At 41.2% G+C, this 18,605-nt stretch overlaps 1 protein-coding gene across 1 annotated transcript; it reads left to right on the top strand.

Moving 5' to 3' along the window:
- The first annotated feature begins 8,544 nt into the window (after window positions 1-8,544).
- Window positions 8,545-18,441, top strand: ncaph (non-SMC condensin I complex, subunit H). The gene is made up of 18 exons (XM_063896547.1): window positions 8,545-8,645; window positions 9,724-9,946; window positions 10,097-10,187; window positions 10,492-10,584; window positions 12,457-12,574; window positions 12,696-12,826; window positions 12,979-13,168; window positions 13,831-13,913; window positions 14,002-14,183; window positions 14,275-14,420; window positions 15,513-15,619; window positions 15,728-15,847; window positions 16,073-16,180; window positions 16,285-16,419; window positions 16,723-16,833; window positions 16,964-17,040; window positions 17,650-17,725; window positions 18,124-18,441. The coding sequence occupies exons 2-18, from the start codon at window positions 9,729-9,731 to the stop codon at window positions 18,181-18,183; spliced, it is 2,046 nt and encodes a 681-aa protein (XP_063752617.1). The 5' UTR covers window positions 8,545-8,645; window positions 9,724-9,728; the 3' UTR covers window positions 18,184-18,441.
- Window positions 18,442-18,605: the final 164 nt, after the last annotated feature.

Below are 18,605 nucleotides of genomic sequence, written 5' to 3'. Positions count from 1 at the left end.
AGTTTATAGGAGAGCAAGTTTGAGAGACAAAAGCGTGCGACCATATAACATGTGTCTTTCCATAGCTAGATACCACACAGCTCTTGGGTGAAGGGACCCTTTGAGAAAAGCTAAAAGATAAACTCCTCATCAGCACCAAGCAGCCAGGAAGTGTGCCGAGCGTGGAGGCTAATTTGTGTAGTGGTCAAACGGTGGTACTACAACTTCTGTTTCCGTCCTTGCAACATTTGGACCCAAAAATAGCTTTTCCCATTGACTTACATTCAAAAGAGACATCTGCAAATACTTTTAAACGCAGATTAACTTACCAGGATAAACGCTTGAATAGCTTTTTAGGAAATCATCACGATAAAGTTGTAAAATGTGCTCAAAGCTGTTGGAGCTGTGATGCTGTGGATACGAGGCAGGATTTAAGGTTGGGAGGCAGGGTTTCATATTGAAAGGCGGAGTCAAAGGTTGGGAGGCGGGGTTTAAGGAGAACTCTGGCCCCAGAAAATGGCCGGAAGATCCAGGGAAAATGCAAGGTATGTTCAGGACAGATTTAGGGATGATTCAGGGAAGATTTAGGGAAGATATGGGAGTTTTTGTTATCAAGAGTCTGGGCTCTTTGGGATGAACGTTGTATCAGGTTAACTTTATATGTTTATGTTCAGCACATTGAATTTGAGTTGTCTGTTAAATAAAGCACCAGATCTTTACAGAGTTCTGAAAAGGCATCAAGCAGTGGCCTTTAACCCTCCCTCCTGCAGATCTCTCTCAATATGTTTGGTGTAATTAAAATGACTTTCATTTCCTGCATCATCTTTCAAATCGCCTCTCCTCAGTCCTCCGATTATCCACTCCACCGCGTGATGAAAAAGGGTCATGCCATAGTATCGAAATACAAGTCAAGCACTTTGCACATTGGCTCACTTCAGCTGGGTCTCACTCCTCAACATCAGCTCTTGATTTCTTCATGGTGCTCCCACTGAGAGCCTGCTGCTGCTGATTGGCCGGCAGTGTGAACGCCAGTCTTACATGCAGATGATGATTGTTCTCCTTTGATAGCTCACACACACCACTGCATACGAAATGTACCAGTCTGACTTAGATTTGGTTATTTTAGGGAAAGACTCTCTGATAGAGCTTTGGAAAATGTCCCTTAGGCCATCAGAAATGTAACTGAGTAAATGTACTTTAGTTTGTATATCTAACAAAGTAGTTGATGGACAAAATTACTCAATAAATAAGTTGTTGAAATGAAGTGCCACCTTAGGCCAGATGTTTTGAAACCAGTGAGGTTGTTAAACATGTACCAAAGACACCATAAAGACAGCAACAGTAACAAAGGGAGTGTAATAGAGATGTATTAACAATATCCAAGCACATGTACTCAAGTTCTGCACTTAAGTACAAATGTGAGGTGATTATTCTGGAGTATTTCACTTAAGCTACTTTACACCCCTCATTTTGGAGGAAAATATAAAATGTTCTTTATTTCCACTACAGTTATTTGAGAGCTGTAGTAATATGATAATAGGTTAAGCTAACCAGCATGTAAACCTAATTACCTACTTTTACCAAGAGCAACATTAAAGTGATATGCATTATTGCTATGGTATGCTAGGGGGGGGGGACACACCAACAAAAGGGAGCCTAATAAGCTGGTGAGGAAGGCTGGCTCAGTTGTTGGAGTAAAACTAGACAATCTGGAGGAGGTGGCGGAAGGGAAGACATGGAGGAAGCTGGACTGTATCCTGGAGAACCCCTCTCAGATGAGATGAGGAGTACGTTCAGTCTCAGACTCATCCGTCCTCGGTACAGCACCAAGCGCCTCGGACGTCCTGAGTGCCTGAAGCCATCAGGCCGCATAGCCAAGGGCTAAAGATGAAACCCGTTAATAGGAACCAGGACTGTACGTACGTAACACGCACTGTTAGTACAAGACTTTAACCTGCACTAGTTTCTGCACACTTACATGTAATATCTAACAATCCGAACTCCTCCTAACCAACAGTTACTGTGGCGTCAAACAAGTGTGAGCATAGGACCAGCATCTGTGCAGGAACTCCAGGCCTGAAGGGGGCAGAGAGAGCTCACCCAGACACCCAACAGACAGGATGCAACCCATGTTTCTGGAGGGACCGATTTCACCTGCGCACCTCTAATCAAGCATGGGTATAAAATGTTTGGAGTTAGCTCAGCGAGCCCTCATTGCTCGGTCTCCTCAGCCTACTGGCAGCTCATGTTCAACCACAGACGCAACTGGTATAGACTTCAAATATTTAGTTTGAAAGAATCATTTGTTTGCTGTTTTCTGTTTGAGTTTGATCTGTTTTGAATTTAAATGAGATGTTTAGTTTAATGATCAGGATTGATGCGTACTGATGTGGAATGTAATTTGCCCTTTTGTTTCTTAAAGGTTATCAACCTATTCTTCCTCTGGAATTTCACTTTGTGCCATCAATCTGAAAGAAAACAAATCACCAGAACGGAACAGAGTTGTCCCCTTGCATCATTTGTGTTGAACAAGCCGTTTTCAAGTTTGGGCTGAATCTGAATCTTAACATCTGGATAACTTGACTGTTACTATTTCATCTTATTCTACAAAATGTTGTTGCAGCAGTATAAACCAATGTTGCACATAGAAATAAGCAGTGCTTTATTTTCCCTCTCACTCTGTTGCTGCTTTAACTCCTGAATTTACCCACGGGGAGAAATAAAGGTCCGTCTTTAATGCATCACTAGTTCTAATCCATGCGCTCTCCCTGCTCTCATCCTACCTCAACGATCGCAGCTACAGGGTAACGTGGAGAGGGTCTGACTCTCGTCGACTCCTCACTGGGGTCCCACAGGGTTCTGTCCTGGGACCCTCTTTTTTTCTTTCCGTACACAAACTCTCTTGGTTCTCATTCGCTCTCACGGCTTCTCCTACTACAGCTACGCAGATCACACACAACTAATTCCCTCTTTATTCCTAATACCTTTTTAACCTCGATTCAGATACGATTTTGAATGGAGGGTTTTTGAGGCTCCTACTTGAAAAGGAGTATTTTTACACTGTAGTTTTATTGAGTACTTTTCCCTCTCTACCTCCAAATGGCTTCATCTTCTAGTATGCATTCAAATCAATGGGGAATCAATGATTGACACAAATTGCATCCGGAGAACAAAAGATGCATAATATCTGTCCCATCTCATCGAGGAACTGTGAGCAGCTTCAATTAGTCCTGCATATAGCGTTGTGTAATTATAACATCTCACCAATTTAAACACAGAACACAATTAATATATGACACATGGAGATCAGAGATCAGCTGGAAAACACTGCATCATTCATCATAAAGAAGCATTGATACAAATGCTGTCTGACTGCAGAGTGAATGTGATTAACAAGTGGTAATTGGTATCAAATTGAAATGACTTGGATACACAAACCAATAACACACACGACATGAATGTCAACTATCCTTAATGCTAGAGTGCGGTATTCTACATAAATTAACAATTAAGCACTTGCCAATGATTAAACCTAAATAATTATATATAAAGGAACTACAGCACGGTCACATGACTTCACGTCACCACCGCTAAGCTAAAGGCGGCTAATGTTGGGCTATAGAGGAACTACAGCACGGTCACATGACTTCACGTCACCACCGCTAAGCTAAAGGCGGCTAATGTTGGGCTATAAAGGAACTACAGCACGGTCACATGACTTCACGTCACCACCGCTAAGCTAAAGGAGGCTAATGTTGGGCTATAAAGGAACTACAGCACGGTCACATGACTTCACCTCACCACCGCTAAGCTAAAGGAGGCTAATGTTGGGCTATAAAGGAACTACAGCACGGTCACATGACTTCATGTCTCCACCGCTAAGCTAAAGGAGGCTAATGTTGGCTATAAAGGAACTACAGCCGTCATACTCACCCACCGCTAAGCTAAAGGAGGCTAATGTTGGGCTATACAGGAACTACAGCGCGGTCACATGACTTCACGTCACCACCGCTAAGCTAAAGGCGGCTAATGTTGGGCTATAAAGGAACTACAGCACGGTCACATGACTTCACGTCACCACCGCTAAGCTAAAGGCGGCTAATGTTGGGCTATAAAGGAACTACAGCACGGTCACATGACTTCACGTCACCACCGCTAAGCTAAAGGAGGCTAATGTTGGGCTATAAAGGAACTACAGCACGGTCACATGAATTCACGTCACCACCGCTAAGCTAAAGGAGGCTAATGTTGGGAGTGATGATGTTCAGTCGTCTCACACACAGACGCTTGGCATTACAGTGTCTTGGTGAAGTCTTGTCTTTAATAAAAACAGGTATTCTGTAGGATCCTGCATCAGTGGAGGATGAACGGTGTAAAAGTCATAAACAGATTTCTAACAGCTTCCTGGCTGCATACGCTCTGCATCATCACACCAAGACTCTTTATCGCTCTCTGATTCGAAATTGTGGGGGCTTCATCACTGGCCTTTCCCACACAATCATAGAAACAGGGACGGCCTCTTCCTTCTCCTCTTCCTCTGTTGCTTGGGAACTGAACCTCTGTTCCACTGAGGGGAGGACCTCTATAGGGGATGTAATCTACCCTCATCTCATTTTAAGCATGAGGAATCTTTCCCGTATTCCTTTATCAGAAGACAAATTGGACTGACCCTTAGCCGTTTGTAAAGCATTCTTGTTGTTGTTGTTGTTGTTGTTTCTGGCTACCTGTGTCATGTCTTTGCAATCCCTTGTTGTGTATGAAACATTCACTAGGACTTTGAAACACAGTGGTATAATCTAGCTGTGGTTTGTGTTGAAAGGCGTATGTGATCATTATGAGTTGTATTCCCTTTAACGATGTCTTTTACGTGTTGTTGTATTTCTGTGTTCTTCATGTTGCTGCTCTGCTGCTGTCAACAAATGCGTTTTTGTATTTTGCTTTGTGTTCAATTGTCTATCGACGAATCAACTCGTAAACTGTTAAACAGGATGTTCATTTGTGTGTGCTGTCCTGTTAAATGGTTAGAAACAAAGTAAAGAAACATGTTTTGAAGCAAAAGACTGGATCACTGTTACGTATGAATGTGTTTGACCGAAGAAAAAATGACTTATATCATCAAAAAACTATCATTTTGATATTTAAGCATTATTTCTAGCGCTGTTTTTTGATTGTCGTAACCAGGACTGTTTTAGCTTTAAGGTGAAGTAACGTTAGGGCATCAGGAGGGGGGGGGGCAGTAGATCAGTCCCTCTGTACGGACTTGGCTTGGGAACTGAAGGGTGGCTGGTTGAACTCCTGACCAAAATATTGAGTGTGGACTGGGAGATGGAGAGGTGGTGGTGTCTAGTTCACCTCCTGGGCCCTTCAGCAAGGCACAGAAACCCCCTCACTCTGACACCGTAAAACCTGCAGGTGTATATTCTGACCTAGGTATCTGTACTGCGTATATACATACTCTAACAGGGAAATATCCCCTGGAGGATTTATGAAGCGGCTTATCTTCAAGTTTAGGCAACAAAATTGAAGCCACATTTTGAACTGAGACATGGTGGACTCGGACCATGTTGACAGGATTCTCCATCAGACTGCAGGACAGTAAATAATCTTACGTCAGTCTGGCTGAACACACTTTAAATCAGTAAATCGATAAATCAAATCAGTTTTTCGGCAGGCGCCACCTGCTCTCTGTGATATGAGCCATCAGTATTCATGCAATCACTTTTTATTCTGGAGATGGATCTCTGTGGGGTCATTATCTGCCACTTCCACATCACTACACTGCAAAATATCCCAAATGAGGGTATGGATTTAATGGGAGTCATTTAATTTTTTATGGATTAAAGCTGCCCCCCAACTTAACACTGCATTAACACTAAAGTGGGAAAGTTTGCGTGTGTGGGTGTTAAAATAACAGGGAAACTTTACTTTAAAGAGGCTCTATAATGCTTTTGGGGTTCATCCCCTTCCAGTAGTGTGTTCTGTAGGTTTGTGTGCATGTAAATGGTCTGCAGATGCTAAAATCTCAACGTTCATATCAGTATGTAATGTCTCTTCTGGGACATGTCTCCATATTTTAATGTCCAAAAAGCTTTTCATTTTTCTCTTACTGGCTGTGCTGCAGCTCCTCTTTGATATTTGATACACCACTTAGATGTGTCCCACCCCTTAGCCTATCACGTACAATGTGTTGGAGTACTAGTCAACAGAAGATCGAGTGTTATGTAGTGATGTCGGAAGTAAACAAAGGAGTCCAATGGAGGCGTTTCAGGCAGGGGGAACACAGGGATTTTAGCCTTTGCAGCCCATTTACATGCACACAAACCTATAGAACACACTGCAGGAGAGGAAACACCCAAAATGTGGTTACATCCAAGTGAGCAGTCATTCTTAAAATGGTAAAACGACTCCATTCTGCGGTTTTATATTAATTCCATTCTCATATTCTTTATGACTTCCTCTCCAGACGCTGCACATCACATTCCCTGGTCTCAAATCAAACGGGTCTATTTTTGGTTTGTCTTTGTTTTAACAGCCCCCATGTACCCATTCACACCCTGCTCTGCAATTTCATTAAAAGCATTGGACCTGTGAGAACATATATCTTCTTCGAGGACTTGGACCTCCGCCCGTCGTCGCCTCCACTGGAGATGTCCTCGCAGACCCAATATTCAGAGTGTGCTGGAAGTTAACTGCCACATTAACCCTGAGCGCAGAAAAAGAGGGTCAACCTCAAAGAAAATGTAACCATTAAAAAAGCCTCAAGCCAGAAAGGTTAAGATTGAATTCAATGATGGTTCCTTTAACCTTTAATTATTTTTATTTTAAGTTAGATTAGATCTCAAATAATTACGAACTTACGAAAATCGTTTCATTTCTCAAGGTTTTAACTCTCCCTCAGAGACCAGAGAGGTAAACAATAATCATGGCTGCTTTAAAACATTTGCAGAGGAGAGAAATGTGAGTCATTTATTTGGCTCTGCTGCATGCTGACAATGAGCGTGATGAGCACGTGTGCTTTATACAGATAGAGCCTCATCTTAAAACACAAACTCATTTCAGTTTTAATGCCATAACCATATATCACACTGAAGGGCTTCACTGCAGAGGCAATGGAGATTTCACACACACACACACACACACACACACACACACACACACACACACACACACACACACACACACACACACACACACACACACACACACACACACACACACACACCCTAGGGGGGTTGGTGTGAGTTATTGGTAAATCCACAGGTGATTAACAGAGTGTGCATATATAGAAATCACAACATTAACTTCTACTGTGTGAGGATGAACACACAGTATAGCATACAGTTTTGTCAAAGGACAAATTACATTTAGCAGTAGCTATGCAGAAATATAATCCCTAACTCATACATAACAACATAGGAAAGATTAAGCATTATGCAATCCATGTTATGGGATCCAGTCCACCAATCGTACCTTCTTTACCACTTCAGATAACTTTGGAGAGGTTGTCCCGGGGGGAAAGGATATTTCATTTAACAGCAGACAGGGAAACACACACAGTTTATTAAGACATACATTAAACACACTGTGACGTGCAAGAAGTGTGCCTTATTCTGTACTGCCAGATGTCTGCAATGCATTAGTCATCAAATGATATACTGTGTCTGGATCAGAGCTAATGGAAGCACACTGTGGGGCACAGACCAGCGCTTCATCCTACCTTATCTAGCTGGTCTCTAATAAGTGCAGTTAAGCTATTCCTGTGAATTTTCCACTTGCATAATATTTATGTCTGTACTTTCAAGGGCTTGAAAGAGACATCATTCAATTATCTAATTGTGTCATGGAAATATAGTTTCTGTGTCAAGTGTTTATGATGAGAGACATCAACAGACACTTTCAGGGAGTTCTTTTTAGAAAATATTGAAGAAAATGCAACACCAATGGATGAAGCCTGAAGAGTAATTAAAAAATGTAGGATCATAAAATCAAAAACAAATAATAAAATAAAAAAGTAATGAAATAATAATAATAATAATAATAATAATAATAATAATAATAATTATAATAATAATAATAAAAATAATAATAATAATAATAATTATAATAATTTATAATAATAATAATAATAAAATAATAATAATAATAATAATAATAATAATTATAATAATTATAATAATAATAAAAAAATAATAATAATAATAAAATAATAATAAAAAAAAAATAATAATAATAATAATAATAAAAATAGTAATAATAGAAGTAGCATTAGGAGTAACAGTAAGTGGTTTAAAAAAGTAAAATAATTATTCAAAATTATAAAATAATAATACAAACGTTTTTCTTGATAAAACATAAACTCAAAAAATAAGTGCATACAAATAAATAAATAAAAACATACAGGGGACAGGGGATATTTAAATTGTATTATTAAACTCTATAAGTTTAGATTAAAACAAGTGGGTCTTTTTACGCCCTTATCTGCCTTCCAGTGAGCCATTCAAAAACTGAAGTGGGCGTGGTGTGACGTCATCACGCACAGTGGCATTACGTAAACCGTTCGGCGCAAAAATTCAAACGCAGAACAGGAAGAAGAAGTACAGCCCTGTTCTCTAGATGCGTTATTAAGAATTATTACAAGAGGAAGATCGGGTTTTAGACACTTCGAGGTACGTTGAGTTGAATTGAACTGTGTTTTTCGGTAGAGCTTCTGTGTGTCAGCAGGCCTGTTAGCTAACAATGATAGTGAGAAGACGTGTATATGAGCTAATGCTAATCCAAGCTAATGTTGTTATGCTAAGCTGCGTGTAAAGTAAACGTAGGGTTAGCTCGGCAATGGGTTTTTAGATTGTTTTGTTCGGGATGCATATCTAAGAAAAGGTAGCTTAGCATATGTTGAGTTATGAGGGTTCAGGTTGTCCTAAATCACTTCAAGCTAACTTCAGTTAACTTTTACAAGCTGCTGTAGTCCCTTTGTTTATGTGACGTTAGTACTGATCAAATACTGCACAGATCACAAAAACACAAAGAATGACTTTCTAAACTAAGATGTGTTTTATTTATGAATTGCATTATCAGATATATGCAACATCTGTGGGTGGAAAAGGTCGTTTTTGGTTAAAAGACAGAGACATGTTGTCGGATGTGCATCTTCCTAGGAAACATGTTGGCTCTTTGTTTACTTTAAAATAAATTGGTTGGAAGATTAAAGAAAAACCATGAACTATTAATACTTACACATTTTAATCCGAGTGTTTAACTTGCATAAGGAGTAGTACCTTCCAAATACAGTGTTAATGTTGCCTGTGACAGGTGAACATTTCAGGTCCCCCACCTCAGTTGAACTTAGGTTAACTTTTTTTTGAGCCAAAAAAGATTTAAAGGAATTGGGTCGAATGATATTTCAGCTGTCTGGTACTCCTGAGTGTTTACAGTGCTAAAGCATCCTAGCTAGAACACGTCATTTTGAACCTTAAAACACAACAATTCAGTACATGTTTTATTCTGCTACCTACTTTATTTTTAATAATTCATTTTTGATTTAATGCAATTTCCAAAGATGATCTACAGGGATGCATTAGACGCCTACTGTTTCTGGATTTGTTTTGTCTCGTCTTTGGAGGACAAGTAATAATTATCCACCAATCTTTCTTAAAATTAAAACGTGAATCAATCTATTTTCCTTAGGAGTGAAACTTGATCTGCTTTTTAAGTTACCCTATGTGATGTCCTGTTCCCTGTCTGCAGCTAAGATGAGCACAGTCACCACGCCGGTCTCTCGGATCCGTACGGGGTGGATGTCGTCCTCCCTGAAGAACAAGGGGATGTCTCCAGCAGACTGCAGCACCCCGCTGCTCGCAGCCTTCCCCGGCAACGATGACGAGCAGGAGCGACGTCAGCGCCGAAAGTCAAGAGTCATCGACCTTCAAGCGGCCACCGACTCCTCCTTTAACGACTCTGCCTCTCACAGGTGAGCTGCAGAGATCAACATTTTCCAACGCATGCTTTTGACTCTGGAGCATGACTTTGAGTTATAAAAGCATTTAAAATCATGTCTTTAAAATCCCTTCTGCTTGTATGTATCTTGAAAGCTTAAAGATAATCTCATTTCTGTATGCAGTGCCGCGGGGACTCCTGCTGCCGTGCCCAAGCTGTCCAACGCACAGATCTCAGAGCATTACTCCACCTGCATAAAACTCTCCACTGAGAATGTGAGTATCCGTGCACTGTGTCCATGCCTGTAGATTTATACTGTCTGTATCACAGAGAAATCATCCAGAGTCTCACACCTTGTGCCTCTGAAGCATGTCAATAATTACTCTCTGGTTTAGGATATTTATTTGTTCCCATAGGTAGATTGAGGTAGATTTTTTTTGCAGGTAAAAGACATGGGATCCATTATGACATACATTCCAAAACAACATAGATGTACTGGATATCTATTTCTCTGTAATAGTGTTAAGACTTGAAAGGGAAAATCAAATACTAATGCATTTCCTTTTGTTTGTTTGGCAGAAAATCACCACCAAGAATGCGTTTGGTCTGCATCTGATTGATTACATGGCTGATATTCTCAAACAGAAGGACTCTGAGCTCACAAACTTCAAGGTATGAGGTTTCTTTCTGTCCACTTTGACATTCTTTGGAGGAACTGTGATAGAGGACCTAAAAAGTTCTCCTTTTTAAAGGTCTTGAACCCAGTGAAGTAGAGCATTCATGTGTGAAATGAAGCTGTCAGGCAACGTGTTTTATCTGATTAAAATCGTTCTACTTAATCTGATCAAATCTGCAGCACAGAGTTAAATGAAAGTTAAAGACACGCTGTTACAGAAGTCTGATTATGATCAGGGTTACCAATAAACACACATTTCTAGATTCAGAATTATTATTTTAAGTTATAATTATTTATTTACCCAATTTTTTGTTGTTTCATATTTTACAATCTGCACAATTTACTTTAACCTTTTATGTTCATTTAAATATCATTATCCTATTTTATTTGATCTTTTATAAAGCCTTTTTACAAAACTTATAATTAGGGCTGTCAAACGATTAAACATTTGAATGTAATTAATCACAAGATATTACATCTGTTCTTTATTAATGACAAATCAAAAAAAGTGTTTTAATTCTAAACAATTTTGGGCGAATTAGCCATTGCTGTTTTTCTTTAGCAAAAACAGGATAGGTGAATGGAACGTTTTTCTTTTTGAACAAACAACACTTTCACACAATTACATGTGGCCCTTTTACCTTTTGTGGATTCATCTTTTAGCTTTCTTCTGAATAATATGGCCTGCGACTGAGAAGAGTCGTTTGCACGGAACCGTGGATGCAGGAGTCACTATATATTTGCGGGCAAGCAGGGCCAGCTTGTCATTGTGCTCCTGAATGAGCAGCCCACCACTGCATGGGGCAGTCCTCCATACTTATGACGCTCTTCTGTTTTCATTGCGGTTAAAGCAAACGACTTCAGTTCCCAGGTTTTAGGGATGTGATGCGCTGTCACACCCAGATCGTTGTTGTTACTCACGGAGGTCCAGTGGTCTCCTGTCAAAGCAACATATTCCGCTGAAGTCAAATCCTCTTCCTTCGTTTCCTTTTTAGCATCATATCGTTGGTTGATTTTAGACATCACTGTACCTCTCGACGGTGGCTTGTAGAATGCGTCTAAAGTTGCCACTTTCAAAACTTCTGCGAGGACCGTGTCCTCCACAATACTAACCGGTCTACAGTCCTTGGATATCCATCTGGCAATTGTGTCTGTCAGCTTCTCAGACGTAGACTTACTTAATACCCTGCGTTCAGTGAGGGAGGTCTGACGCATGCCAGGCGTAACACCTGAAGCTGAAGCCCCAACAAATGAATGCTTGGCGCTAAGATGATACTTAAGGCTCGAGGTGCTTCGGTGAAACGAGAAGCCCTTCCTGCAGTGCGAGCAAACCACAACATGTTTGTTTACTGTTCCATCTTTGTTTTTTTTATCCTCGAACTGCCCATCCAGAGGGCCAGCGGGTTCCTCGGACTCCTCCATCTTGCTCGTGTCAGACAATGCCGTTTACGTGACGAGGAATGACGCGGCGGGGGTTTAATTGTGGGCAAATCAGGGCGGGAATGCGTTAAAAAAATGATCGCCGTTAATTCCAGAATGAATCATCTCGCTTTCATTTTGACAGCCCTACTTATAATACTATATTCTATTTTAATATTTTGCACATACCTACTTTTAACTTAATCAATACTGATTTTCTGATTTCTACTATACTCTGTTTTTAATATTATTTTTCTTTAATTATAGATTTTTTTTCTTCTATTGTGTTTATATACATATTTCAGTTCTAATTATTTTATTGACTCATTTTTGTTTTCTCTTGATTCAAATAATTCAGATTTATAACGAGTAGTGTGATGTTGCATTACCCCCTGAAGCAACTGTGTGATGTTGTGCTTTATAAATCAAATGGACCGTTTCTCCTGCAGGTGGCAGCTGGTACTTTAGATGCCAGCACTAAGATCTATGCTGTGAGGGTGGATGCTGTTCATGCCGATGCCTACAGGGTGCTGGGGGGCCTGGGGGCCGAGACCAAACCTGGAGAAGGTGAGACCCTGAATTATTTACTTTCATGTGTTGATTACACTGGAGCTTGGGTGCAGGATGTTTGACTTTTTTTCTACAAATGAATCCAATATTTGACGTTTTTTTGTTCTTTTTTGAACAGACCAGGGTTCAAAGGATGAGGAGAATGACGGGGAGGCCACCAAACAGCCGAAGAAAAAGAGACCCCCGAAGAAGACGGTGGAGCAGAACTTGAGCAACATCAACAGCGCTGAGTCTGAGAGGAAGTGTGAGGTACGCTGGCATCTTTACATCACCTCCTGCTGATCCTCAGATAACCCGAATAGAGGACATTTGACTCTGAAGTCTGTCTGAGTGAATTCTATAATATGTTTGGACCTTGCTCCTGTATTTATATGACTTTATAAACCCCTCCCCCCGCCCAGGTGGACCCCATGTTCCAGCGGATGGCCTCCTCGTTCGATGAGAGCAGCACGGCGGGCGTCTTCCTGTCCGTCCTCTTCTGTGAGAACAGTCGCTGCGAGCTGCTGTTTCCCTCCAACATGACCCTGCTGCAGTCCACGCCCTCCTACTCTCCCCCCCGCCAACTGACTGTCCCTGCATCGCCTTTCATGGGTAAAGAAAACCGTCAAAAGCTTCTAAAAATGTGCAGGGATGACGTATTTCTGTGTTGGACCCTGAAGGCAGCATCTCCCTGATTTTAAATGGGATTTTCCATTGGATTATTGCAGAAAATAATCTCATCGTTTATGATGGTTAAAGGTTTTGTTCAGCAGGATAAAGGAAAGGAATAAAGGAACTACAGCACAGTCACATGACTTCACGTCTCCACCGCTAAGCTAAAGGCGGCTAATGTTGGGCTATAAAGGAACTACAGCACGGTCACATGACTTCACGTCTCCACCGCTAAGCTAAAGGGGGCTAATGTTGGGCTATAAAGGAACTACAGCACGGACACATGACTTCACGTCTCCACCATTAAGCTAAAGGCGGCTAATGTTGGGCTATAGAGGAACTACAGCACGGTCACATGACTTCAGGTCACCACCGCTAAGCTAAAGGAGGCTAATGTTGGGCTATAAAGGAACTACAGCACGGTCACATGACTTCACGTCTCCACCGCTAAGCTAAAGGAGGCTAATGTTGGGCTGAAGAAACTTCTAACAATGGTGCAGGAAATGATAATAAGCTGACTCATTCCCGGGTTTAGGACTCATTCCTGCACCACTCATGTATCTGTCCCTCAGTATAACATCCTCTCTGTGTACTTCTTGCAGCCGGACTGCAGCGCTCCAAAGAGAAAAGCTCCATCTGCCCGTCGCTGCAGGACTTCTCCTTCACCAGCTGGAACCCTGAGCAGGTCAGAGAAACCACCAAACCTAAATATTATAAATGTGCAAAAGTGTTGGAGCATCGTGATAACCCAGAGACTGTGAACCTCCCTGCAGACGATGAACCAGCTGCTGGAGAAGATGAAGCAGGGCGACCACGTGTTCGATGTGAACGCCGAGCCGGAGCACGAGGAGGACGACGGCCCCGACTTCGACGCCGACTACGACGAGGGCGACTGTGAGGAGAGAGGGAAGGAGTACAAGGAGGGTTGCGAGGCGTCCGGCTCCGGCAGGGGGAGGTGAGATCCAGGACTTAATGATTGGAAAGTGAGGGTTCAAATCCAAGCGCTGGTTTTAACGTGTCCTCCTGCTGCTGTGTTGCTCCTGCAGGGACGTGATCCCCATCGGGGAGGGAGACATCGCCACCATGTGTCTGCAGCTGTCCTCTCAGCCCAGAGAGTATTCCTACTTCAGCCCCCGAACCATGGCGGCCTGGGCCGGGCCCGGGTACTGGCAGTTCAAACCCAAACACAAGCGTGAGTGGACATCAGAATACCATCATTCGTCCCACAGAGGATCAATAGATAAATACATCAACCAAATATTAGTTCCTCCTAAGATAGTGAATTGGAGGGTGGGCATTTGGTCTTGTTTGGCTGTTTCTAAGTATAAATCATCACCAGAATGAGTTTTACACCTTCAAAGACAACCTTTTCCCAACTCATTAACATGTTTGACGCTTCTTTCTGGAGTTTATGTAGAATATGCCTCATTTAAACCAAATGAAATGCTAGTTTTGAGTTGAAAACCAAGGGACAAAGTGGCAATTACACCCCTGTGTCAAACATTACAAGTGTTTGAAATGATATAACTCGTGCAAAATGACATACTATACTTCTTATTGTTTTTCTGTTTACTAAGTTACTCTGCTAGTGTCTGTAAGGTGTGGTTTAAGAAGATGTGGGAGTCATTGAGCAAAAAATGTACCTTTTTTAAAAAATGATTATTATTTGTACCTAGAAAAGCACTGTTTAAATGAATCCATTATTATAAATGTAGGCAGACATTAGGAATATTTATTTTAAACATCCTTTTGTTTCCGGGGTCTCTTGTGTTTTGATCAACAGTTAAAGCCGTGAGTTCAGCAGAAATGTACTTGATGCTTTGTTTTATTGCACATGCTCCAAACACTTCTGGATTATCCTGATGTTTGGAGAGGTTGCACTTCACTGTGTCATTGTTTATTGCATTTATATTGTACATTAATATTGTATTCAATATTCCATTCATTGCACTATTATGTAAATAATATCCTGCTTTATATCTAGTTAACCCCAGTAGTGTTTACTTATCTTCATAGTCAACTGTGTATACATATCTTCTCTAAGGCCTACAAGGTCTATTGCTACTTCTATTTCTTCTTTGAGATGTTTGTACTTTAGAATAGTTCATTTCTTTTTCGTTTCTTATTATTTGCTCTGCCTTGTGTTGCTTTATGCTGCTGCAGAAAAAGAAGTCTCAGTTTGGGATTAATAGTCATTCTTCGCAGTGCTTTCGGCGCCCCCTGCTGTAAGTGTGCAGAATAACAAACACGTTTCTCTCTTTAAATCTGCTTCTGTCTTTTACAGTGGACCATTTGCCGGACAAGGAGCCGCGTAAAAGGAAGCCCAAGAAGACGGTGGAGATCGACTTCAACGACGACGTCAACTTCGACACGTTCTTCCGCACCAGTAGAGTAAGATATGATACCAGCATCTTTAAATCTGATCCATCTACAGCCTCTTACCAACGAGGATTCTTGGAAGTTCTTCCATCTGACATTCCCCACTTCCTCTCTTCTCAGGCGGCCACCACCATCAGTAAGTCGGCCCTCAATTCGAGCAACAAGAAGACCACTCTGCCTGCAGACTTCCAGTTCCCCCCAGAGAGCCTCTCCCAGCTCAGCCTCAAGCCCTCCAGCTCGGTGAGTTCAAGGTCAAAGGGAGAGATCCCCTTCAGATATATACGTCAAAAGTGTGACATTTTGTATCGGTTAAGTTCACATTAACACCACATAAGTGCACAGCAGGTACAGAACTCTAACGGTTGCCAGCTTCTCATACTGAATCTGACTTTAATACATGCTAGAGTCATCATGTAATGTGCCCTGAGTCTCTGTAACTGTTTGTCTGTTTTTGTTTACCTATAGTTGACTCAGGAAGGCCAGAAGAGGCTTTCAGGAGAGCTGGGAGAAGGAATCGGAGACTACGACTACAACAACCCCAACGACACGGCAAACTTCTGTCCAGGTCTCCAGGTCTGAACTCCTCCTTATATCTCTTTACGTTCAAACCAGTTACTCCCCAAGCCTGTCTATAATTGTGTGTGTGTGTCTGTCTGTCTCTGTCTCTGTCTCTGCAGGGTGGAGACAGTGATGATGATGCTGAAGGGTTTGCAGGATCAGAAGACCAGCCTTCAGCGGACAGTTTAGCCCCCACCTCTCTGGAGGATATCTCCACCTACGGGGAGCAGGACCTGGTGCCAGAGCCACACCGGGTCAGTGCCGGGCTTCAATACTCAAAAGCTGTTTGAATGATATCTTTAAATCACACGTATCTGATAATACTTCACCGGAGTTATCTCAGAGAATGGATCATGTTACATTTACTGACTGAACTACATGATGAGGTGGTCTTCTCCTAACAAAACTCATCGAAAAAACACTCTGAAAAATCTAGGTCGTTACGTCTGAAAAGTCCTAAAATGTAACGTTAAAGAAGGTGTAAAAAAAACCCAGAAAATACAGTGATGGACATTTCAGATCACGCCACCCTTATGTGTTTGCTTTCTGTATTTCAGGTCAACAAGATCGAGATAAATTACGCCAAGACGGCAAAGAAGATGGACATGAAGCGGCTGAAGAACGGCATGTGGAGTCTCCTGACCGAGAGCCCGGAGAAACCCACGGAGGTAAAGAACACTCAAAGGGTTACCATGCATCTGCAGCTGTATGCGTGATAAATCAGTTCTTCTGCTGGAATTTAGAGATTTAGGTGTGTGTTTCTGTGTATTTATTTAATATTCCCTGCTGTTCCTGCAGGAGACGGATGCTGTGGAGAAAATGGAAGTGTGTGGAGAGAAGGTTTTCAGTCAGACCACGAAGACGCTGCTGCAGAGGTACAGACACCCTCTGACTTTCACAGCACTAACGAGGAATAATACAGACCTCCAAAACAACACGGCATGCAAATATATGTACAGATATCCCTGTTTCTTTGAGGCATCAGGGTTTCTGCTTGGATACTGAAACACTACCTCTTCTCCCGTATGTAGAGAGGATGTTTTATGTGTCTTTGTTTAAAAACTGTAAAACAAGTTTTAATTTAATTAATTTTAACATCAATTAACACTTCCTCATGGGGATAGGCTCTCTATTTATTATGGGATATATCACATGGTAATAACTTTACTGTACTTCATCCCATTTGATTATTCTTTTATTTGCATTTAAAACTCAAAACAGTAGAGCTAGCGGATTTTCAAAATAAAAGCTTACATTTTTCTGAGGATAAAAGAGGTTTAAATGTCCGGAAATGAATACCAGCGGGACTGAATTCATTGCTTTTATGTGAAATAAATCACAGAGTAGTTGTATTATGAGCATGCCAAAAGAAATAGAAGATGTTTCCGGCACATATAAAAAAGGTCTGATTTTCTTGTGTTGTCCTTGAAGGCACCATGTTGGAACTCTTAATTAAAATGCATCCTGTTTCTCTCTTTGTCCAGACTGCCGAACACCATGGCTCAGAATCTGTCGGTGCCGCTGGCCTTTGTTGCTCTGCTTCATCTCGCCAACGAAAAGGTGGGTTTTGTTTTTTTTAATGCAAAAATGTCAGAAAATGCAGATTCTAAAATATAAGATAACATCTGGAGATTTTCTGCTTTTCTCTGTTTTATATCATTTGTGAATATCTTTTGGGTTTTGGACTGAAAACAAGACATTTGAGAGTAAATAATACGCATATAATTGGAGTTATAGCCCTTAAACTATAATCTGTATTCTGCCGTTCACTTTTGAAGACATAACGGGACGTTTATTACACTAAAAACAGGGGGAAATGCTTCCAAACATGCTTATTAACATATAATACAAGGGGATAAACATGTTAATAGACGTCTGGTCATGTATTGAAGAATGTAAAGTATTCATTTCTCTTATTGTAGAGTAAAGAGTGGAATATGTTGGTCTTTTTTTCATAGAATCTTGAGCTGGTGAAGGTGGATGACATGTCGGACATCATCATCAGACAAGGCCATTGAGGAGAAATGAATTATGGGAATATGTTACCTCCACCTTCTCTTTGTCACTCTTCACTGTGTCCCCTCTCTGTGTCTTTTTTTAGGTTTTATAAAGTTTGTATTCATCCTCAAGGAAAAACTCTGCCTGTAACGCTTTGAAAATAGTTTCTCTTTTCCTTTTTTATTCTGCACTGTTCATGATAATCCAGACTGTAGAGGATTTAAACTGCTCAAACACAACACATGTATATTGTCAAAAGAATAAAAACCCTTTTTTTAAAAAAACATCTTCATAAAAAGTTAATGTTGGGCTATAAAGGAACTACAGCACGGTCACATGACTTCACCTCACCACCGCTAAGCTAAAGGCGGCTAATGTTTGGGCTATAAAGGAACTACAGCACGGTCACATGACTTCACCTCACCACCGCTAAGCTAAAGGA

The sequence above is a fragment of the Eleginops maclovinus genome, chromosome 12, assembly GCF_036324505.1.
Source record: "Eleginops maclovinus isolate JMC-PN-2008 ecotype Puerto Natales chromosome 12, JC_Emac_rtc_rv5, whole genome shotgun sequence".
NCBI lineage: Eukaryota > Metazoa > Chordata > Actinopteri > Perciformes > Eleginopidae > Eleginops > Eleginops maclovinus.
The sequence above is the reverse complement of the archived record's forward strand: the minus strand, read 5'-3'. Positions and strand labels throughout refer to the sequence as shown.

Excerpts from the sequence above, each read along its gene's own strand:
- ncaph (XM_063896547.1), top strand. The coding sequence starts at position 9,729 with ATGAGCACAGTCACCACGCCGGTCTCTCGGATCCGTACGGGGTGGATG. Across the intron at positions 10,188-10,491 it reads TAAAACTCTCCACTGAGAAT|AAAATCACCACCAAGAATGC; the intron begins GTGAGTATCCGT and ends TTTGTTTGGCAG. Across the intron at positions 15,620-15,727 it reads CGTTCTTCCGCACCAGTAGA|GCGGCCACCACCATCAGTAA; the intron begins GTAAGATATGAT and ends CTCTCTTCTCAG.